Raw genomic sequence first — 24,725 nt, 5'->3', positions numbered from 1 at the left:
TTGTCACATGCATTTACTCATGGTGACCACAGGGAGGCGATAAAGCACAGCTGCATATTGTATGTTCTGAGGGATATATATTTGATTTCTTGGTGGTATGATCGTCATGAGTCGAGTTTGAGACATCACGTGTTTCGTTTGGCTCTGTTCAAAACTGATGAGAAATAATCAGTTAAAAATAGTGAAAAACAGTTAGGTACTTTTATTCTGAAAGCGCCGTAGTACACCGGAAGTGATATGGTCAGGGTGCGGAAGTTGCGTGCCAAGCTTGTTCTCAAATTCAGGTAGGGCTAGTTAGTTTTCATACGTTTTTGGTAATATTTTAATGGCACAATGATTGGCAGACACTTTATCGCTATTTTGTAATTGTTCAACTGTTGACAGTTTGTTTTAAAATAAAGTGTGATTTACAGCAGCAGGTTTGTGGTCTCCTGACATGGCTGTAGACTGGATTGGGTTCACCTATGCTGCTCTGGTGTCAGCAGGAGGAATCATGGGTTATGTTAAAGCAGGTAGGAGAGACACACACCAATATAGTTTGTGTTTAGATATAACAGTGGCAGAGGAAATAATGTTATTCAGAGTCTTTCCGTACTTCAAGGTAGAAATTGAAAATGTTTCTTGAGTAAAAGTGTGTAAGTCATATCAGAAAAATGTACTTCAAGTATTTTAAAAGTATAAAAATGCCTCCGTTACTGTTGTACTTTAATATTATCACTCATACATTAATATAAAAATCATCATGATCATGAAGTTGACACAACACCTCTCTAAATCAGTTTAAACAAAACTGGATATTATAACCTTAATGAAGATTGATCTTTCTTCTGCAGGGATGATGTCTTATAGCTAGTTGTCCCTAATAAACTGGCATCTTAGTGTACATACAGTATAATTCTGCAGATAAAATGTAGATAATTAGTTTTTTAGGTCAAAAATGGAGAGTTGAGGGAAAAAAATGCACCAAATATAATTAAACAGTTCAAAATAAAACCCAGCTGTGTTTCCTCCGCAGGCAGCGTCACCTCTCTGGCTGCAGGGCTCCTTTTTGGCCTGCTGGCTGCAGTCGGTGCTTATCTGGCATCTCAAAATCCCAAGAATGTCTGGCTTTCACTTGGTGAGCAAGTTTAGTTTGTCAAAGTGTGACAGTCCAACTGCAGCTTTCATAAACACATGACAACAACTGTCTCCCTGCAGGCACCTCGGGGACACTGGCCGTGGTGATGGGACTGCGATTTCTCAACTCGTGGAAGTTCATGCCAGCTGGTTTAATGACTTTAGCAAGGTAAGACATATTTTCTTTTATTGTCAGATGCTACTGCGCCAGTGTAGATTGTAGACCTTTGCTTTTACTGACCTGAGACAAACAGACAATTATCACATTTACTATATAAATGTTTCTTTTCAGTGGACTGATGCTGGTGAAGATCATCACTGGGATGCTAAAGAAAACACATACAACTTGAAAATACACATATATGTACTCTTTCTGTGTGTCTGTGCATATTTTTGACATAAAAAATGCTCCCACATGCTGTTCATTCACAAACATTCCCTCAATGCAGTTTTCTATTACAGTCTGATTCTGTATAAAAAAAAAATGTAATATAAAATATTTTTTAGAGGAAAGGGTACAAGGGTACAGTTAGGTGATGCTTTTTTAATTTTGTAAATGTATATCTACTGCTATAAAATAATAAATTCACCCACTTGATAAAAAAGGTGTACTTAACTTCATTTTCTACTCTATTATTTAAAAAAATTCTGACAGTAGAATTTATGAGACACTTGAACAATATAAATAACATAACAAATGTAACGACAGACTAGCAGGAAACACTTCTCTGAAGTCTGTCTTTCCTGGCAAAAGTGCAGTGGGATCTTTTTCCCATGAGTCACTGGTGGCGCAGAGCAGACTGCTGTGCTACTGGTGGCCTCCGTATTTGGCAGTCCAGTCCACCCGTCCGTGCACTGGTTGGATGTTTGTGCTCCTTGGAAACGTGTTCCTCCCTGTAGCGCTGGGCCCCATGATGTGAGGATTCAGAGATCTGCTCTTCCACCCTTCGTATTCTGGGAGATCGTAGTGAGAGAGAAGGAAAGTGCGTTTAGGATGAAATCAGGAAGACACATCGAGCTGCATATGTTGTTCTCATAGTGATGATTTTTGTCTTCATTTACCTTCATTTGAGAGCGACAGTTTATTTGAGGAGGTCTTGCTCTTGGATGATTTGATTTTAGACTCAACTCTCAGATCAACTAGAGTCACAAAAAGGTAATACGTAAAAAAGGTTAAAATACATGATACTGAACAGATCCATCATGTCAGTGTCTGAAAGTACTGCCTAAAAAATCCTTGAATGCTTCATCAGGGACAGACTCTCATATCTTTAAGGAGGACATTGACTTCTTTCTAACACCAGGGGGCGTTTTTGCTCAAGTATGACTGTAGAGAAAGTTAAAGACATGTACTCACAACTGTTCTCAAGACACAGTGAATTAAGTTTCCAGTACCATCTGACTCAACCATTATTCTGTGCAAGAAATAAAAAGTTCTCACCAGCAGAGGTCCCTCCTATTGGTGCCAGTGTAACCCTCTGTCGAGCTGCTCCTGTTTCAGTCTTCTGAAACGATGACGTATGTGTCTTGTTTGGGTTGTTGGAGTTGCTCATGAAGGAGTCTGGAGAGGACAGTGAAGAATGAGATGTAAACCACTTCTCTTAAATCATTACTTACAGGTCAATTTATTTGCCTCATCTTGAAATTTCAACAATGTCAATTATCTCCAAATGACAGTAAGGTAGAAACATCATCATAAGTCACAAACACCACCTTTAATTCGGTGACCTGCTCCTAAATTTTAGAGATACCTTTGGAGAGATCAAGATCCTCCAGGGTCTTTTCTTTCAGAGGCCGTTTATCTGGTGGTTTAGAAAGACTATTGTCTGAAACCACAACATAGAACGAAGAGAGGAGGAAAACAACACAATGATCAGAAAATAATCTGAATTTTACTATAAGAGAATGATTATTATTATTGATTTTTTTTTTTCATTTCAGATTACTAAGTGACATTTGTATATTTATTACATCATTATGAAGTAATAAAATGGAAAACTTCTGTATTCACCGAATTTTATTGTTTGTTAAAAACACAGGACAGCTTTATTATCAATCCACCTGACGAGAGTGGCTTCAACCACAGGTGCTTTCTCCACGTTCATTTTCTGTCTCCATCACCAGCAGCCATGACTGTTACACATTTTTTGAGTGGACTACACAAGGTAGCCTGAGGAAGACCCAAGTTTCATTGCTGTACCTCATTGACTCATTTTTGTCAGTTGTAAGCTTGAAGGAGACTGTTTTTCATTGAGATAAAATGACTTTCTTTTTCTTGTCATAATTTAAATGTGCACGCAGCACCAGCCTCATGGTAACTCAGCTGGGAGTAGCTGAGTTACCATGAGGCAAAGAATCATAGTTGTAAAGTTAAAAAAAACAACATATTTTTACGTCTTTTCTCCATATATTGTCATGTATGAAAAAAACCCAAATGAACACTGTAAGCGGACTACTTGACTACAAGCTAATTATTTAAACAGCATTTATATAGGAATGACTCTGTCCCAAGCCTTTTGATCCACTGTGGTCACTTAAAGCGATATACACTATATAATTTTTGCCCCGGCTGCTTCATACTCTCATAAACAGAAATCAATACGTGCATGTTACACTGATCTTTTCACCACTGTGATGCTGTAATTATCTGCAGTAGGTTCAAAACTATATTTACCAATACCAATAACTCTGTAGAACTTGAATGCCTCCCAAACTGTATTCTCAAAAAAAGCATCAGTACAGTGCTTCAAAAATTAGATGAGATGTTTGCTGCATGCGGTGAGAAGAACCAGAAAACTTACACCAGGGTCTTAGATTAATTCCCATACGCCATTCCCTCAAATGGCAGTACAGGTACCCCCAGGGGTACTTTGTTGTACTGCAGGGGGTACGTGAGATTTTTTATAAATACACATTCTCTAAAAATTTCTATATGATTCCTAATATAATTATACTATAATAAGTTAAATTAAAATGTAAATGCAACCGTACATCCAATAAACCACATTTTGTATTCAACATTACTCTTTTCAATGCAACTGTTAACTGCTGCAACAAATGCAATCATGTGTGTTCACTGTGTATTTCTACCAAAAATGTTTTGCACTAGTCAGCGAGTACTTGGCTGAAAAAATATTAAAAGGGGGTACATTATTGAAAAAGTTTGAGAACCACTGCCATAAAGCACCAAAACAAGGTAAATTTGCTTTACAAAAATATGTAGCCCTTGTCAAGAAACCCAAAGACGTTTTTTCCCTCACTGACACTGCGTCAGCATATTATCTAGTAATTTAAATTACTTTAATCATGTGATTTTTCTTCTTTTACTCTGTGACCTCCTCAAACCCAGGAAACTGCTCACACCTGCTTTTCAAAACAGATATCAGTGCTACATATAAACATCCTCACATGTGTCCTCGAGTCTTTCTTACCTTTATTTAGTGGAAACTCCGGCACCTTTCCTCTGGTTAAAGACGAGCTGCCCCACAGGTTTCTGCCGACCGCCTGACGTCCTACTGAGGAGTTGTTTTTAGGATTTATGCCTGAAAAGGAGAAAGTCAGAATGAACTCACTGTACCTGAGCCTACACAACAATTCACCCAGATCTCATAATGTTTCTGTTGGTGTTTAATCTTCTGTCACTGGTTTTAGGCAGAGATGCCACTTTTTAACCTCACATAAAAAACCTCCTTTGGGAGGGGATGAACCAAAAAGTTTTTCCAGAGGGCATGGGAACCGTTCATGTGATTTTTGTGATTCAGTAGATCATGTTTTCTCACCAGGCAGATATCTGGACTGGCGGAGGTAGTGCTGCTTGGCAGACAAGGTGGAGTCAGCTCTGTTCAGCCCGCTGCTGCTCGGCACCTTTGCTCCTGTGTTGCTCTTTGACTCTGGAAATCTGGACAGAAACTTGTTATTGTATTTTTTCTTTTCAAAACAGGAATGAAAACACATCTTTTACATTAAATGAAGAGGTCTAACCGACAGCTGGGCCCGCCCAGTGCCCTGTCCTTCACAGAGCTGATGGTAGGTTTTTTGGAGATGGAGACTCCAGCGTCTGTGTCTTCACTATCGTCCCAGCTGTCGACGGATTTGAAAGACGTCTGGCCCCATCTTCGACGTCCTGTCCTCACCCTAGATATGCTGTTCTCTGCTCCTGTGGGTGCTGCTCTTGTAGGCTACAAAATGAACAAACAGAACAAAAAAGTTCTGTAAGTCCCCAGAGGGTCCCAATCTGACATTTAGAATATGCACTTGAGTGAGACCTACAGCCTGCCAGCTCACCGGTTGCCTGTTTTTCACCAGGCTGAGAGGTTCCTGTTGCCCCTCTGTCAGCGTGCTGGAACACACTGCTTGTTTTGTGCTTGGCTCCATGTTGTCCTGAGGTAGAAGGATCTGCTGAAGGGGCTGGTGAGAAGTTTGGCTGCAGGGCTGTGTCCTACTTGGCTCACCAAACTCTGGGTCCGTCTTACAGAGGGACAGGGGCTTTGTTTCTGCGGCTGCCTCGGACATCTTTGTCTGAGCCTTGTGCTGCTCCAAGTACTTCAGAGGAGCACCGAGTGCCTGGCCGACATGGAAGTATGGATACCGTAGAGCCTGGAACACACATAGTGCAAAAACCAAACCATGAATAATCTTCTTTTTACAGGGTGGATGCAGGCCCTTAAAAAAGCCCTGAAAAGCACTAAACTGTCATAATTTGGATTGGATTGGATTTAAGATGTTTTTAGTAAGGTTACTGTAAGGTTTTTTAGCGTTGGCACTACAGGAAACATCATTTTAAGAAGGGAATGGACTTCGACAAAACACCTGTATGCCCCTGTTTTTGCCCCCTCTGTGCATTCAGATTACACACTGAGTTTGCATTGTTAAGCTAAGGACTTGCTAGCCTGCTCATTAGCGTAGTTGTGCAGAGCAGTAAGCACAGAGAGTATCATTAGTGTCATTTGACCATACTGTTCAATTTGAACTGACATCAGTGTTTTTCTCTAGGAAAGACTACATTTTCACTTGGTGTGTATTTCCATGGTAAGTTTGGTCTTACATTTCACTTAAAGTGGTATTAAAAAGTCTTTAAAAGTGTTAAATGTAACTCATTTATACCCGTAGACATCCTATTTTTAGTTCATGCTCAGGCTCAAGATTTAGATTTTCCACTAATGAGAAGCTCGCAGCATAAAAAAAAATTAATTAAAGGAGGAATATACATAAAAATGTGATGCATATAGCCTACTGTAAAACGTCAATTAATAGCCCGGGCTATCATTTGCTTAAATCACTGAAATCAACAGGCCTATATTTGGGACAAGCGTCTATATAGGAAGGGCTATTAATTCCTTTCACACAAAAGCTCAGCAGAGATCGGGAAATACAATCAAATTGTTTATGTAAACCAGTATGAATATTACTTGTATATAAATTAGGCTTCAGAAAATATAACAATTATGAATCATTCATTTGATCTAGCTCTGACAGATGGGGCATCAGAGAGGATTATGGCACCTTGCATACTGACACAACACCACATCATTCTGTTAAAACAATACACACAACTTAGATAATTTTTATGAGAAAAACTTTTGATTCTTTTGATCTGAGGAGTATAAATAACTAACAGGGTAATCAAGGAATGGACACATAATTTGAGGTAGCCAACAACCCACTTTTATACATCTGAAGAACTTCTGGGGAAAAAAATGAACTGCAGAAGAGTGCAGACCTCTGCCAAGGCAAATAGTCCAGTCTTCTATGATATGCAAATCTGCCAGTGCAACCAAAATATGTGTCTGTATATATTTCCTAAACTATTGGAATGATGTCAAAATATGGTTGTGCCAAGCTGAAACCTTACAATCTCAGCTGTGCATTTATTATGTATTTCTAAATTGGAAATATTTTACACACTTAACATGACTCCTGTGAAACCACTGTTGCAGTATGCTCCATAACAACTGCTTTCTGTGTGAACTTTGAGCAGCTACATTTTTAGGCTACCCCAGAGGATTACTGTTACTGATAAATGTTGATTATGATATTGGATTTATCTTATTTTACGATTGGCTGTTTTGTCACTATTGAACTTTACTACCATCTATTGGATTTTAAGATTTATTAGCATCTATTATGCCAGGGCCAAATGCCCCATCACACACTGTTAATGAATTTGAAAAATCATTCATGTATCTGCCCCGTGATTCAGATCTGCTTCAAAATTGAACAGGTTCTTCCTTGGCTCATGCTACACCCTTCCACCAAGTTCCATTAAAATCGGGCTCGTAGTTTTTCTGTAATCCTGCTGACAAACATACCGAACTAAAAACATAACCACCTTGGCGGAGGTAAATATGTGGAGCACTGGAAACTTCTTTTTTGCCTTTTCAAGATTCAGCAGCAGTTAAAATGCTTTAATAATGCTATGTGTCTGCAGTCTGTGGACGTGCATTGGCTCAGTCGTTCACACAGATACCAAATTTGGTATTACAGTAACTGCCAAGGGTAAGCTGATTGATTCCCACTTGGGCCTCCCACACTAAAAATAGCTGCACTCAAGGTGCTCTGGATAAAAGCATTCACCAAAGGACTTGTGTCCCTCTGCAAACACTGTCACCTCCACATTAGTCAGTCGTCTTCACTGTAGTCTTTGTAGGTTTATTCCAACCAGTGTATGCTCAGACTGAATAGGTTTTAAAATGTACCTGAGCAGCACTTGGTCTTTTCTCAGGATCCCACTGCAGCATGTCTTTCATCAGCGTGATCGCCTCGTTGCTGGCGTTAGGGATCAGGGATCTGAGGCTGGTGGCGACGCACTTTGGGAAGCGGAAGTTCATCGAGGTGGCCAGGTTGAAGCCCTCAGGCCAGTCTGACTGATGTGGTGAGAGACACGATTTTAAAGATACATTCATGTCGACAGCAGAACCACAACATTTGACACCCTGTTGTGATGGTTCACCTTCTTCAGCGTTCCCAGCACCTGACAGATCTTGAAGATTTCGTCCACCTCGCTGTTGCCGGGGAATAGAGGTCTGAGTGTGTAAAGCTCCGCCATGATGCATCCCACAGCCCAGATGTCAATGGGTGAGCTGTAGGAGTTAGATTTTAGTAGAACCTCTGGGGCTCTGTACCTGTAACAAAAATATATGGAACATTTACATTTAGTGATTTAACAGTACTCTTGCTTTTTTTGTCAACATTCCTTTTACATCCATGCTGTATTCCAGTACTATCTGTTGTTCAATTAACAAACTTTCCCTTTATTTCATCGTACATTTTAAGACTTTAGGCGGCTTGTGGTGCAGTGGTTAGCATTGTCGCCTCACAGCAAGAGGATGGGGGGTTCGAACCATGAAAGATTAGTGACATGTTCTCCCCATGTCAGCGTGGGTTACTCTGACTTCCTCCCACAGTCCAAAGACATGCAACTGTCTCTATGTGTCAGCCCTGTGATAGTCTGGTAACTTGTCCAGGATGTACCCTGCCCCTCGCCCAATGTCACCTGGGATAGGCTCCAGCTCCTCCATGACCCCTAACAGGATAACAAATTGTATGGATATTTCATATAATATTCAACATATCACAACAAAAATATAGAACAAATAGCACACTGTAAAATAGTAAACGCAATAACTGCAGGAAGTTTGTGTAAAATTAGAGATTTGGATGCATTTTGAGCAGATTATTTCCTGTGAATATTACATCATCAAGATTTTCCTGATATTAATAGGAACGTTTAATACAGTTTTCTATATCATGTTTGTTTTAAACAGTTATACATACTTTATGGGCTTCTTTTTGACAGATTCAATGTTTTGATCTCCCTGATCTTTGGCCATTGTTCTGTTAGCTCTTTGGTTGTTTTAATTACTATTTTTCTAATGCAGGACGAGGCTGGTGTAGAGTGAAGGCTCTGTCAATAAAGGTTTAGTTTAGGTCTTTGTGCTCTTATCCTGCAAGGTTTTTCCTAGAACTTTATATCTTGAATAATAATCTAAATCTTAAAATTGACAATTTCATTTAGTTTTATTGGCAGAAATGGATAAAATGCTGAGATAAAGGCCAACTGCATATATTTTTAAAAGGTTTCTATACACCTCTTAAAATCAAGAGGATCTCCCGACCCCCATCAAGCTCAGGCGACCCCAAGTGAGGGTCGGGACCACAGGTAGAGAACCGGTGGATAAAGGCAGTGGTTTTCAAACTTTTTGTGCCAAAGCCACACCAGCGGGCAAGTTGAAATCTCAAGGCACACCTGTTTTTGTGTACAACAGCTTATATAACTTGCTTTATCACCCTTATCACGACATAAGACAATAAAAATAAGAAAAAACAGCTTTCGTGATACTATCTACTTCTCTTTTCTTTTGGTGGTAGGTCATCTTTGCTGGTGCTTTGCTGTAATTTACACTACACACCAGTAATTCCCATACACGACCGGTGACAAATAGGTTCCCTGTAAAGTGCCCATAAAGTGTAAAGTAGAATTTGCCTCTTAATTAGGAAATGGGTGCCCACAATATACTGATACAGTCAATTTAAAATTAATTTGTAACCTTTTGTATGGGCTCAGGTGAATACAAAATCCCATGGCACACCTTGATTGGCATCACTGCACACCATTTGAGAACCACTGTATTAAAGGATCAAATTCAAGGCTTTACAAGGGAGAGTATGTTGTTGAATTTTCTAAATGTATGTTGGGATTACTGAACTCCTCAGATGATTTGTTCATTTGTACAGCTTTATTGAGGACATGGGAAGGCTTTTCATCTAAGTTCAGTGTCCTAAAACGGGATAGCTAGTTGACATTAGTAGAAGTAATAAATTAATGGTGTTGTGTAGTATAAATAGAGGACATTAGCCAAATTAGCCCCATTAATCTCAACATTGATTATCCTCTGTCTAATCAGTTTGTCTTCCATCTCTTGAATGGATTTACCTTTCTGCAGTCAGTATCAATTTAATCTAAGCGTCTTTTTAAAGTAAGTGGTTTTACAGCAGGTGTTACTGTGAGTCAAACGTCGATTCAGGTCAGACTACAAATCAACAACGCTTGTTATGTTGATCATCTACAGGAATGACTCGTACATTGCTCTGATTTTATCTTGCAGATAAATTCAGTCTCACCATCTTGTAGACACGTAATCAGTGTACGGTGGCTGTGAGCGTATTTCTCTGGCAAGTCCAAAATCAGCGATCTTAACCAGCTCTGGGCCCATGCAGAGCAAGTTCTCTGGTTTCATATCACGATGGAAATACCCTGAAAAACACGAGACAGTCAAGTAAACCTGCACTGATGCTGCTGTTTATCTAGGCTAAACACTGCCTCTAAGTTTCTGCTACTATCACAGCCAGCACCACTTTTACTACTAATAATGACATCACTTTCTATCTATGAATATCGCAATTTCATTTTTTTTTAAAGATCTGAAACACAGAATTAAAACATCTCTGAAAAAAAAGAAGTTTTAACCTGATAAAGCACAGACAAGCCTTTACGGAAGTGGAGAGGAAAAGCAAAAGACAGGAGGAGTCTCTTACCGTGCTTGTGCACAAATGCTAAGCCAGACAACACTTGGAACATAATGTTCCTTATCTCATTTTCAGAAAACATCTTATCTTCTCTGGCAGCGGCAAAAGTGGTAAGAGACAAAAAAAAGAAAGAGATGATGAAGAAAAAAAACCACACACACGATGCAAACAATCATGCCTTATTGAAGTGGGAATGACACTTGCACCCACGAGCACTAAAAACAGTGCTGATAGAGGAGAGAAAAACTTGTTCAGTTCAGCTTTGGTACCACTCACACCTCCTCTTCTCACAGGAGAAGTGAGTCATTTTTGGCTGGAGAAAATCCTTTGATGCCTGATGTTGTATCAACTGTCCAGCATTCATATACTTCTCAGATTTAGATATGTTGTTTAATGTTTACTCAGTTATGAACTATTTATACCAGGACAGTGCTGACAGCTTGATAACACATCGTTTTATAAGACAGAGAAGACAGCAGAGTCAGGTTTTCTTTAGTTTGTACTGAAATGCTTTGCTGGAAGTCACCTACCATGTTTATGAATAAAGGACAGTCCCTGTAATATCTGAAATGTAATGTTTCTGACGACTGACTCAGGGAACAACTTGTTTCTGCAAAAATGAAGACCAACACATGATGACTCAGGCTGACCCAAATAATTCTTACATTCTGAATGGTAATAAAAAAACACACTGCTGAATTGTATCACAAAAATAACTCTGTGTACACAGCTGGTAAAAATAAAAAAGGCTGTGTGATGTGTTCTTACCTTTCTTTCATGAGCTGATAGAGGTTTTCTTTCATGTACTCAAAGACAAAGTAGAGATAGTCGTTTTCTCTGATGACTTCTCTCAGTTTCACCACATTGGCATGGTTCAGCTTCTTTAATGACTGATAACACAAAGTATTAAGGAGACACGTAAACAACAGAATCATCAAGAATCAGCTTATTATGTAAGTACGTTACCTCAAATGCCTCGACACAGTGTCTGAAATTAGCTTCTTCATATATCTCCAAAAGGCTCACTTACAAAAACCAGTACATGCCAAGAATAATGTGGTTTAAGTTGCCAAAATGTTTCACACTCCTTATTGTCAGTGTGTTTCCATACACAGACTCAGGTAGGGTTCATCTAAAACTTTCTGGCTAACTAGAGCAGTTTATGAAGATTGTAATTCATCATGCAGTGTAACAGAATTAAAAATGACAGGAAAACATTGTGAAGCTGACATCTTCCTCGTGTATTGTCATGTTTTCATTGTCAAAGCTAAGTTAAGACTCATGTTTGGCCAATAACTTTATAACTTAGCTTATTTATAACAAACTCTTCAATAATATCTTAATATACCCCATGTTTATATGAAGAATAAGAAAATATACTTTATAAATCCCTGAGGGGAAATTCTATTTTTTCACTCGTCATACACACACAGGCCGGAAATACACACACATGCACAAACAGGACCCATACATACACTAAATGGAGAGATATCAGAGCGTGTGGGCTGCCGTAGACGGGCACCCCGAGCAGTTGGGGGTTCAGTGCCTTGCTCAAGGGCACATCGGCAGTGCCCAGGAGGGAATCTGGCACCTCTCCAGCTACCAGTCCACGCTCCGTACTTGGTCTGTACGGGGACTTGAATCGGCAACCCTCTGGTTCCCAAGCCAAGTCCCTATGGACCGACCTACTGGGGAAGCAGTGGCTTAGAGGTAGAACAGGTCGTCCACCAATCGGAAGTAGGATTTTGATCCCTGGCTCCTCCAGTCCGCATGTTGAAGTATCCTTGGGCAAGATGCTGAATCCGAAATGCCCCCGATGGCTGTTCCATTGGTGTGTGAGAGCGTGTGAATGGAAGCCTCAGCCACCAGTGTGTGAATGTGTGTGTCTCTGGGTGAATGTGACTCAGTAGTGTAAAACTGCTTGAGTGGTCATGAAGACTAGAAAGGCGCTATATAAGTGCAGTGCAGTGCTTAAAACAGCAATGGTAGGGCCTTCAATATTAGCACAAAAAAACTATACTTGTCAAACAAATTATATTAGATATCAGTTTCTGTCCTTACAGCTTTACTTCATAACTTCAGTATATGAATATTCCAAAACAACAGCAGGATTTTACAGGCGGAAAGACTGATTGTTTGAAATGATAATATTGCCAAATAAAGACCACCCTGAAACGGTCGGCCAGAGGCAACAAATGGGAAGCAAACAACCCCTTCCCCATTTCCTATCCCCCTACTTCCAGCACCCTTACTCGGACCACACCCACCTCCGAACTCGTGTGACTGCATCTTGTACAATTTGTGACACTATTGTGTTGACAAAAGAAACAGAAACAGAAACACCTGCCAGAGTCCCAAAATGGCTTCTCTGGTAGTTCCCTCTACATTAGGTGCCACCAGGACACACAGACACACAGACACACACACACACACACACACACACACACAAGGTGAAAACAATAGCGCAACAATAGTGTTGTCATGGCTGGTACATATTATCGTTAATGTAGCCTACTGTATGTAAAGCTACTGTATCAGCTAGTGGTGATATCTTGTCTGACTGCAGAGTTCTCACCTTCACCTCTCTTAGATTCAGGCACTCATCCCAAGAATAAAACTTCCTCTTCATCCTGTTGAGAAAAACAAATTTGCATATGTCTGATAAGTGTTGACAGTAATATTAAATGTAATTGGCCTCGTCCTAGACCTCTAAAACAAAACTCACATCTCTAATTATCTTTAAAACGTATTAAATGTTTCAGTGCAATTATCATGATATCTTTACTGTGTATTCCAACTGTTATATTTAACTTGATAGCATGAGCTAATAAAGACAGCCTGGAGCAACTTTTCACATTGACAGCCACACAAAATGGCACAAAAAGCCTTTAAAATGGTAGGATAAAGTGCCTAGAATGTATATAATACAAAGCCATCTGACTCTGGTTTACTCCTGCATTAGTTATTTTGTAGTAATTTTAATTTTCATTTAATACAAATGTCAGAGGGCACTGTCTAAAACTTTTGAGAGCATTCTCTCCATAAAATGTTGCATCCCTTTATTGATATGTTTTACATGTGTAACCTGTTTTAACCTTCCATCTTCCCATACTCCAGGGGCCACACTATGTGGTGTACTTTCACTCCTTTCACTGTCATCTGTAGTATCAGCTTGCACTATAACCTTACATTTACAAACAGTGCCTGGCGGAGCCTCGTGAAACATTCATTATTAATTTCTTGCCAAAGATCTTAAACAGCTCATCCTTAAAATGTTCTCTATGTTCAAAGAAAGAGGTTAGGAAAGCACAACACTGTAATAATTCCAATAATAATGACAGATAAGTATTCTGTTAATCTTCAAATTTTCCTAAACCTTGTCATTCCAGGAGCTTATTAACTATAAAATGGCTACACATGGTGCACACCAAGGCAAAACTTTGACTCAAACATTTTCTTTTATCATGTCACGATGCAACGTATTTGAGTCTAGAGCTGTGAAGCACCTTGGAGCAGTTGCTCTGAGTTTAATCAGCTTAATGCTTCGAGACAAAACAACACAGTAAGTCCCTGGCATGTTTACTGGAGCTACACTTACCTCTTTATGGCCACCAGCTCCCCAGTGTCATTGCTCTTGCCCAGGACCACACTTCCATACGTGCCGTCCCCCAGCTGCTTCAGCATGGTGTAGCGGTTCATCGTCCACAGAGAGCCCTGCCTTCCCGTCACCGAGGAGCCTTGACAGTCCCAAACAGTCCAACAGTTGGTCATTGTAAGCACAGTAACATTCCTCCACAGATCAGCGTCCCTCTGCACTCCTTTACCCTGCTGCTACTATGAAGCTACTCAGAGGCTTTTACTGTAGAACCACAGAAACAAAGCCTGAGCGTTCAGCCTTTACCTTTCTCTCTGCAGATTGGTGATGAAAGAAGGTTGAAGGTTTACCTGGCAAGGGAGAGTGGAAAAGTGACGCTGCCTGTTGCCTGTGTCTCACCTATCCCAAGCTAAGCCTTGACGGCGGACAGAAGAAGGGCGATCCTCTGTGAGGGGAAGTGGATTAAAGTTGACATGTGATTAGTTGACATGTGCCAGACAACAGGCTCAAAGGAGAACCTGGAGACGTGGTCTGACATTATCGTGTCTACATGAAAGTGGGACACATGGTGACACATTTTTTTAAGTTTTGTTGAATTTATGATCTTGCAAACCACAACTGCACTCATGAAAGTGAGTGCAGAAACGGAGGGCTATACCTGCCTTTGTCTAACACTGATCACATACAGGTGAGCCAGCAGTGAGCAAGAGGTGCAAATGACATTATCTGAGGATGCTTTTGTCCAAAGAACAATGAACTGGCCGGAGACAATGATGCTTGTGTCCTGCTTTTCTTCTACATCCAATTAACCCACATTTTCCAGCGGGCAGGACCTGGGAGTTCACTGTGACCAGACTTCAACAAATTAGGGCCAGTGTATTTACAACTTACATAACACTAGGTTAGAGGGGTCAAACTGGTGAAAGGGTTCACTCGTTAGTCAGGACGGTAGGCTACCACTTTATAATAAGGTATACTTTATAGCAGGGGTAATAATAGGCTTGTTGATAGTTAATTATTAGTTTCTCTCTCCTTGTGTCTTTTCTAGACTTTGTAAACCATGCACAATAGCAGCAATTCACATATGCATGATTCTGTATTAGGGTGTATTTATTTTGACACTTCATAGAAGTTTAAGTTATATTTTTTTCTGTTTTTGTGTCTGTGTTGTGATAATATGTTTTAGAATTATCTTATTATTGTCACTTTTTTCTGTCTTTTATTTATTGGGTCATAAACCCATTTGTTGTCGCTGTTTCTTTGTCTCACAGGCTCAATTCTTCTTTATCTTTTAATCTGTTAAGTTGTATAGTTTTCTTACATATGCAAAAAATAAAAAATACAAAAAAACTGTCCTGCTACATGTGGATAAACACCAGCCAGCTAGATTTTCAACAACCAGGCCACCCAAAAGTTGTTCCTAATTATGGCTTATAACTGATCAATAAAACATTAGTACGTAATATATTGTAGCAACGCCCACATTTCCCATCATGATGGACTGAGTAATTTATAGTTTGCTTTTTATTTTGATGTTTTATGTTCCATAATACACAGTCACTTTCATGTTACTGCCTACGGTGTGTCTGTTCAGAACATGGTGGTTTATGCTAGTAATGGTCATTTATGTGTTAGCTTGTAGTTTGCACCATTAGTGAGTTGGCTATTACACTTCATGATACCAGGTTTTCATCTGTGACACAATAATAATGACTAACAATAATCAGAATTATTTCTTATCCTCTATGAAGCAGAAATTGTTGCATTACCAAGCATTAATAGGCATTAGTTAGACTCAGTGATGAGAGAAGTACTCAGATATTTTTAGTAAAAGTAGTATTACCGTGTAGAAATGCCTTGTTACAAGTAGAAGTTCTGCATTCAAAGTTTTACAAAGTGCAAATACATGTAAATAGCCTATCAAAAGTAAAAAAGAAAAAACATTATGCACAATGGCTTATTTCAGAATAATCTACAAAATATTGTTGGATTATAATTATTGATACAATAATGTGTACATCACTTTAATGTTGCAGCAGGCAAAGTTGGAGCTAATTTTAACTCTATACTGCTGGGTATTTGATTATATTTTGTTTTAATATTCTGAATCTGCAAAATAACACAAACTTTAAAATGAATGTATTGGAGTAAGAAGTACAATATTTCCCTCTGAAATGTAATGGAAGAATAAAGAAGCAGAAAATGGAAATACTCAGGTAAAGTAAAAGTATACCGACGTTTAACACTTGAGAAAATGTACTGTACTTAATTAGCCAACTTACCACGTCTGGTTACACTTTATGAACCTTTATAAAGGGCTGATCATTTAAAAAGAGTTAGCTTTAGCATTGGAGATACGAACTGCTTAAATATAACCTCATTAACCTGAATACAGAACTTCAATTTTGACGTTTTTCTCTCTAGTTTCCTTAAAAAAGGTTTTGATGTTGGCTAATATTGGACAGAACTTCACAAACTTCAAAATGCTAATGTTAAAATTCACTTTTAACCTAATAAAACATTTCATCGCTATGTCTGAAAACTTTATCACACCGCTAATTTGGCTTGTAGCAGACACCAAGCAGACTTCTACTAAGTGAATACAGTAGCTGAAGAGCAATATAAGCTAACATTATTCGGATTTTAAGACTTAATTTTTAACCATACGATCTAACAGAGTTTTTACCAACTGTAACGTCTTTACATTTACAGTAACTTAAAGTAAACCTACCATATGAGATATGTCGGTGCTGATGGTGGAAGATGCTGGTGCTCTGTCCGTCTGCAAGGGCGGCTTCCTGTCGCCTAGGCAACGCAGACCTACAAAATAAAATGTGGCCTATTAAAATCATTGTCTATTAATAATATGTACAAAATTATGCACTTTCAGTGGTGGAGAAAGTATTTAGGTCCTTAACTTAGGTAAAAGTACTAACATACTTTAAAATTACTCTGCAAGTAAAACGTTTTGCATTCAAAATCTTATTTTAGTAAAAGTAGGCTATTCCAAATACAACAAAGTATAGAATATAACCTTCTGAAGTACCAAAAGTAAAAGTATTCATCATGCGGAATGACCCATTGCAGAATAATATGTATAATGTCACTGGATTAGCATATGTGTAGGCTACTGCTGGGTGTCTTAATCCATAATTAGACATAATATTTTATTATCTGAGTTATATTTTATATTCATAATCTGAATCTGCAAAGTAACTAGTAACTAATGTTGATCAATAAATCTAGTGAAGTAAAAAGAACAACATAAAACGGAAATATTCAATGGTGTAGTGGAGGGTAGGCCTATGTGCAGGTACAGTATATGTGGCATACCCACCTATTTTTCTGACCCTTTACAGTAAACCCACCCATCAGCCACAAAGCCACTAGAATATATAGGAAATAAAACCCTCTCCCTCCTCTGTAATCTACCCATCAACTTTGTAGTACAGCCACCTCTTTAACTACCACTACACCACTGGGAATACTCAAGTAAACTACAAGTACCTCCAATATTTACTTAGATAGATTCCACTGTGATATACCTATAATATTATCAGTGGTGGAAAGTAACTATCTACTTTTACATTTGCAAGAAAAATAAGTACAAATTTGAGGTGCTTATATTTTATTTGAGTCTTTTATTTTAATGCCACATTATACTTCTACCCTCTAGAGGGAAATATTTAGGTACCACACTACAATTATTTGACAGCTTTACTTACATCTAGTAGGTCAAAAGTGAACAGTGATTCTAAACTTTTAGGCCGACATGGACAAAAAAGTCATAAAAAGAAAACTGTTCAAACCCTATATGCTGATGAAGATTGTGATAGGATCAAAAGCTCATTAACAACTTCTAAATGGACCTTGTGGTACCAAGGTAAATTATGAACTTTCAATCTCAGCTTTAGAGACCGTAAGCCTATAAAATGAATTGTATATGTAGAGAGAAAGAGAGGCACAAATATACATATAAAAACATATAGACTGTACCAACATATAGAGAAGAATGTAGTTTCAGAAGTAGTTCCCTGAAGTAAACTCACCTGAGATGTTGTATTATGTCACAAGTGCTCCATCTAATGGTTCATTTTCAACCCTGCACCTGATTGGGACTGTGGACCCTGTATCCCAGGTAAACCCACCATCTCTGACCCTAAAGTGATCATGCATGTCACAAAGGACCACGATTAGTTGGCCTATTTCATTCCAGTGGCCCCCATCTAAAAACAACAACATAATTTTGTTGTACCAACTGTCACAGTGTAGGTGAGTAGACAGTTGTTGAGAGACTAAATAAAGGACCCAGAGTTTTACTTTATTTGGACTGCAAAAGGAAAGAATTCCTTATTTTCCTGCAGAGCTCCCTGAGATCACCCCAAGGACCCTTGAAAAATCCCAGGACCCCAATTTGAAGACCGGATATTTCGTCCACATAATATTTACATGGACACTTGAGCTGCTTTGTGGCTCAAAATAGGTCCTGTATTTTTAGAGATTTTATAAATAACACTCAGATGATGGGAATTTGGAAACCCTCACACTGATAAGAATAATTAGTCTAATCAAAAGGCTGATATGAAGAAAAGTCTGGTTAAAGCAGGACAATAAATGCCTTAACTATTGTAAGTATCTGCATGTAAATCAAGTGAAGTTTAAATATTATTCTGAATATTTTCCATTTTCCAAAAGCTTGACATTTTATCAGGAATGTGTATTATATAAAGAGAGAGCATGTGTGTGCCATTAGTCTGATGATAAAGAGCAGGTTCACTATCTACAGTGCAGGAGGTGTCTTTAGGCATGCAGGCATGAAATGTGAGGAATGAAAATCATGACCAGCATTCTCGAAATGGCCATGCTGTAGTAACATGACGTGCCGTGCATTGCACCTAACAACTGTGCAGTCAGATTGTTGTCTGTCTGCGCAGCGGATTGTCGCCTTTTTTTCCAAGGTTGTGCTTTTGGTTACTTACGGTAAGATGGACCCGCAGTGTCCACTAAAGGATCAGGTGATCCACTAACTACGAAGCGAAGGCTGACTGGGGAAAATGCAAAATGACATATAGCAAATGTCGGAGCATAATTCATTCACATTTTCGGCTCAATTTCGGACTTAAATCGCACCGCTGGAGCTCCAATGTGACGATGGCTCGTTAGGGCTGGTGGCGCAACTGCGATTTTTTTGATATTTTAATTTATGAAAAATCACATTAACAGACAAATATTGGTTTCAACATGGGGCTGTGCTACAGTTTGCGTCCCCGGCTCTTCGGGGACCTGAGCGGGTCTATCTCCAACGCTACCTCGGACTCGGACCAGCCTCCGGACGCCGCCGTGCCGACCCGCGCCGTGGGAGCTCGCCAGGAGGACACCGGGGGATGCGGGGAGACTTCGTCGCTACGCGGCGGCGGCGGCCCGGTGCGCCCCGGGGACCCTGCCAGGCTCTCGGCCGGGGAGCACCGCCGTGGAGACACCGGCACCGACGGTGTGCTCATACAAAACGGAGGTGGCGGAGGAGGAGGCGGTGGTGGTGGCGGAGGTAGCGGTAAGGGGACAGGAAAGGACCGCGGCCGACGCTTACAGCTGCTGCAAAAGACTAGCACCCAAAAGCAGAAAAACTGGGACAAATTGCTGGTGGAGGAGAAGGAGGCCGAGAAGGAGGCGAAGAAAGTCAGTAAGAATATTGACAGGGCGCTGAAGGAGCTCAAACGGGAGTACAAACAGACGCATCGGCTGCTGCTGCTCGGTAGGTTGTGTTCCTCTCTGTTGTTGTTGGACTAGGGAGCAGTTTTATTATTAGAAACCAAAACGCACTGGCCTTTCCAGAAATTATGTCACTACTCTGGCGAGGCCTTTTGCCACATCTGTTGGCTTGGCTGTGAAGACTACCCCCTGCGGCTGGCAATGACAAATGATGAAGATGGACGTGTAGACTCACTGGGCCTGCTGTCCTCTTACTGTTAATATTTGGGGTTACAAGGTAGAGCCAATTACACATCATGTAGACCAGCAAATGGACCAAAACACTCAGGTTTACAGAGACCTCTTAGCTTGTGGCTACTGGGCCGTGACATACTCACTCTGAAAATTAGTACAGTACAGTATAGTATAGTGTAGTATAGTGTGGAGTACAGGACCACAGACTAAAAATAGACTTTGGTTTAACTGTTGCATATTTACTGTAACTCTTCTTAATAAGGTAGTACAGTAGGCTAGAGTATAGTTTAAGACAGTAATAACATAGTAGAGTATTGTATAGATTTATAGAGACCACTTAGCTTTTGGCTATTGGGCCATGCTTACTCTGTGAGATAGTATTAATGTAGTATATTATAGTATGGTATGGTATAGTAGGGCAGGGTAGGGTAGGGTATAGTATGGTATGGTCTGGTATGGTAAAGGAGTACAGAAGTTACTCGCCATGTTGTGTAGTATAGTGTGGAGTACAGGACCACAGATTAAAAACAGACTTTGGTTTAACTGTGGCATATTTACAGTAGTTCTTCTCAATAAGGTAGTAGAGTAGGCTAGAGTATAGTTTAACATGGTAACAACATAGTAGAGTATTGTATAGATTTAGAGCAGATAGAGAGCATAATATGGTTGGCTTTAGTGTACATATATGTAGAGAGACCACCTAGCTTTTTGCTATTTGGCCATGCTTACGCTTTGAGATAATATAGTGTAGTATAGTATAGTATAGTACAGTATAGTACTAAATATGAGAAAGAGCCTTGTGAAATACATATATAAAGTAGTGTAGTATAGTGGCTTCTAGTGTTGTATAGAGTATAATTTAGTTTACTTTAAGATAAAAATATGTAGAGACCACTTAGCCTATCTTTAGGTTACTGGACTGTTTACTCTGAAAATTAGTGTAGTATAGTAAAGCATGATGTAGAGTACAGGACCACAGATGAAAAAATAGACTTTGGTTTAACTGTGGCATATTTACAGAAATTCTTTTCAATAAGGTAGGTAAGTGGGATAGAGTATAGTTTAACATAGTAACAACATAGTAGAGTATCACAGATTTATAGTGTGAGTTTATTTAGTTGGCTTTAGTATACAGATATGTAGAGAGACCACCTAACGTTTAGCTAAGTATAGTGTAGTGTAGTGTAGTATAGTATAGTATAGTATAGTATAGTACAGTACAGTACAGTACAGTACAGTACAGTACAGTGCAGTGCAGTACAGTAAAGGACAACAGATGAAAATAGCATTTTGAGTATTGTGGTGTGTAGTATAGTAGATGTGTATTGTGTAATACATAGAGTATGATTTAGTAGGCTTTAGTTTATACTTGAAACCATTTAGCTTTTGGCTACTGGACCATGTTTGCTCTGATTATGATTTAGTACAGTACAGTACAGTACAATATAGATTAGTATAGGACTACAGATGAAAATAGCATTTTGATGAACTGTGGCATATGTATAGTTTTTTTTTCTTCAATAAATGCATGTCTAATCTAGTAAATTAGAGTTTACTAAGATGTAGGGAAACAACTTTGCTTTTGTCTATCAGGCCATGTTTCCTCTGAAAACTACAATAGTACAGTGTAAAAGTCTACCTGTCGAATAAATCAGAATATATTGTGGTAGAGTGTAGTGTAGTGACCTGTAGTATAGTATAGAGTTAAACAGTGTTGAATAGTGTCATGTAGAATACAGTTTAGTTTTGTTTTAGTATACAAAGATAAATATATAGGGAGAGTGCCCAGCTTTTTGGCTCTGAACCACATTTGCTCTAAATACCAACATACTGGTGGTATAATGTAGTACAGCATAGAATACTAGAGGAAATTAGATTGCTTCAGACTATAATAGTATATTATAGTGGTCTTTTGTGTAGAGTGACCTGGGACAACAGGTGAAAACTACCATTTTGACTTAAGTATTTACAGTAAGAGTTTTTAGTAAATAAATGTGTTGAATGGTAGTGTAGAATGTAGTATTGTGGTGTGTAGTATAGTAGACTATAATGTTGTGTAATATAAAGTATGGTTTAGTAGGCTTTCATGTAAAAGGTACTTGAGACCATTTAGCTTTTGGCTATTGGACCATGTTTGCACTGATTATGGTATAATACAATACAGTATCATATGGTATCGTATCGTAACGTATAGTGTCCTTTGGTGTGGGGAAACTTCGGTCCTGGGACTGCGGATAAAACATAGGTGTTAAAATGTGGCACATTTACAGTAAGGTTTGTTGATGAGTAAATGTTATATTTCTGGGTATAGTGGCCTATAGTACAGTATAGTACAATGTTATATAGTATAGTATAGTTTAATAGGCTTTAGTATCCAAAGATTTATGGAGATAACTTAGCTTTTGGCTGTTGGGCCAAGTTTGCTCTTAAAACTAATATAGTATACTATAGTACAAGAATGCAGTATACTTAAGTGTTATGGCCAGTGGTGTAAAGTATATAGCATAGTATAGTAGTATGGTATAGTAGACTGTATGTAGCATGATTAAGAATACAATAATTTACTGTATAGAGGCCAAATAGCTTTTGCTATTAGGTTGTACAGTATAGTATATTCCTAATTCATTTTAGATTATTTTTTTCGTTGTATAATATAGGATAGTAGAGTGCTGTGTGTTGTAATATAGCAGTCTGTGGTGTAGTATGGCAAGTCTGATCTCTCCAGTGACAGCAGATAACAAATAGTATTTTGACTTATTGTTGCACATATATAGTTGACAAATAAATGTACAGCATAGTAGATTAGATTGTAGTATAGTGGCCTTTAGTATAGTACAATACAGTGTTGTACAGTATAGTGTAATATAGGTGATATTTTAGTAGGCTATAGTCTAAAAGTGTAGCTGTCCATGTGCTCTTTGTTGTGGGCCTTAGTGCTGACATGATGAATTGATCCACAATGTAGAACTCACTGTTTTCAATTCTGATGATCAGTTTGATGAAGATACTAAAGACGTGCTGGTTACATCTCGACATATGATAAGAATTTCTTGCTCTAGTATTTTAGTGGGAATGTTTAATTTCTGAGTTGCTGTATGGTGACACCGCCATGACTTATCAATTTTAAGGCACCAGTTAGGGCTCTGGCAACTTGTATTGTTGGATTGATGTTATTTTGGGCATTTTATAGAGTAAGTAATTAGAATTACATAAACTTTATCTGATTGCTTAATTCACAAGTGTTTATTAGCTGAACCCCTTATCTGTTAAATTGTGTCCATATAAATTACAAGGCTTATAACACTGTTAGGTCATGCATTTTATTACCTCACTGGATGTCCATGATTGATAGTTTATGTAATTTATCAAGAGATTTTCCAAATATCCGCCAGCAGCATCCCAGTATTGTCAGTGGAAAATTATCTAGATGGAGACATAGTATCGGGCTCTATAACCCTGTAACTCTGCTGGTTACATAGATTTAGTTTATTGTTGTTTTTTTTTAATTACATATAGAATAACCATCTCTATATTGTACATATAGGATATCATAGTACACAAGTTTTCAAAAAGGTCAATACTAATGTTTCAAAAGAGAAAGTCTTCATTTACAATTAAAAGAGCACTCGTCCATTTTCAGTTTTAACACACACTTATCATATTGCATGTATTTGCTTTACTTTAAACAGTGTTATGCTTCTTTACTCCATATAATAAATGGCTACCAGCTTAATTTCCTGAGTAAACAGCTCCCACTAATTACACACAGGAAGAGATGGTTCATCCTAATGAAGTCACACAGGGAAGTATCATACATTCTTCCATGAGCCCCTGTTGAAAGCTATACAGTGTGTATGTGTGTGACCTGTGTTACTGTGTCATTTCAGCATGTCATTAGGGTTTGGGCAACTTTCTTCACCACTATAGAATCACAATTATTTTCTGAGCTATCTGTCCTGGTACACCCTGGAGCCTCAGCGGCTGCCACGGGCCACTTGTGTTTTTTTTAAGAGGCCTTTCGGGACTTTATACCCTCCAGGTCTCCAGTAGGACTCCTGTTGCATGCCAGAGGACTGAGGTGGTTTGTGTTCCTCTGAAAGTGGACACCTTTCAAATAGTGTTACATTTCAAGGCAACGTATGCTAGCTAATCTGGGTCACTTTATCTGTTTGTATTTGCTGCAGGTATTTAGTTGAATAATGATAGCCATAAGAAGCTAATGTTTATCCTGAGCGGGCCGCCATGTTCAGCTTGTGCTGGAGTCGGAATCCATCAGTTTCAGTCATTAATAGTGTTTGATCATGTTTGATCATATAGAACTACATTCTTGGTGTCTTACAGTGTAATTTTAGACATAGTTTAGCTCTCAAATTCTGAAAAGATTAAAAAAATTATCACAGTTAGATAAAAATAAAGTTACTGAACATGAAACTAGCTCTCATTTCTGACAGATAGGACCAGTTTAATAATGCACACAGATCACCTGCTCTGATTCATATTAGGTGCGGTAAACCTGCTGAATCCAAGCTTTATAAATCAAAGTACA

At 38.8% G+C, this 24,725-nt stretch overlaps 3 protein-coding genes across 4 annotated transcripts in view; 2 read left to right on the top strand and 1 right to left on the bottom strand.

The window, feature by feature from the left end:
* Positions 1-115: 115 nt before the first annotated feature.
* Positions 116-1,508, top strand: LOC126383093 (transmembrane protein 14C-like). 2 transcript variants are annotated; one of them, XM_050033521.1, is made up of 5 exons: positions 116-284; positions 417-512; positions 1,016-1,117; positions 1,198-1,285; positions 1,409-1,508. In XM_050033521.1, the coding sequence occupies exons 2-5, from the start codon at positions 437-439 to the stop codon at positions 1,464-1,466; spliced, it is 324 nt and encodes a 107-aa protein (XP_049889478.1). In that variant the 5' UTR covers positions 116-284; positions 417-436; the 3' UTR covers positions 1,467-1,508. The 2 variants fall into 2 exon arrangements, with proteins under 2 accessions (XP_049889478.1, XP_049889477.1); XM_050033520.1 differs by having other exon boundaries at positions 414-512.
* Positions 1,509-1,644: 136 nt separating this feature from the next.
* LOC126383090 (serine/threonine-protein kinase MAK-like) lies at positions 1,645-14,470 on the bottom strand. Its single transcript, XM_050033518.1, has 15 exons — positions 14,240-14,470; positions 13,217-13,271; positions 11,410-11,531; positions 10,651-10,733; positions 10,237-10,369; positions 8,066-8,237; positions 7,812-7,979; positions 5,401-5,712; positions 5,098-5,294; positions 4,896-5,014; positions 4,548-4,658; positions 2,868-2,942; positions 2,558-2,677; positions 2,179-2,256; positions 1,645-2,070 (listed from the first exon to the last, which is right to left on the bottom strand). The coding sequence occupies exons 1-15, from the start codon at positions 14,410-14,412 to the stop codon at positions 1,925-1,927; spliced, it is 2,064 nt and encodes a 687-aa protein (XP_049889475.1). The 5' UTR covers positions 14,413-14,470; the 3' UTR covers positions 1,645-1,924.
* A 4,796-nt stretch (positions 14,471-19,266) lies between these two features.
* LOC126382882 (guanine nucleotide-binding protein G(olf) subunit alpha) overlaps positions 19,267-24,725 on the top strand; it is a 54,567-nt gene continuing 49,108 nt past the window's right edge. The window contains exon 1 of the mRNA XM_050033014.1: positions 19,267-19,988. Coding sequence (XP_049888971.1) covers positions 19,478-19,988 — 511 coding nt within the window. The 5' untranslated portion in view covers positions 19,267-19,477. The remainder of the gene's footprint in view (positions 19,989-24,725) is intronic.

The sequence above is a fragment of the Epinephelus moara genome, chromosome 21 (genome assembly GCF_006386435.1).
Source record: "Epinephelus moara isolate mb chromosome 21, YSFRI_EMoa_1.0, whole genome shotgun sequence".
NCBI classification, from domain to species: domain Eukaryota; kingdom Metazoa; phylum Chordata; class Actinopteri; order Perciformes; family Serranidae; genus Epinephelus; species Epinephelus moara.
The sequence above is the reverse complement of the archived record's forward strand: the minus strand, read 5'-3'. Positions and strand labels throughout refer to the sequence as shown.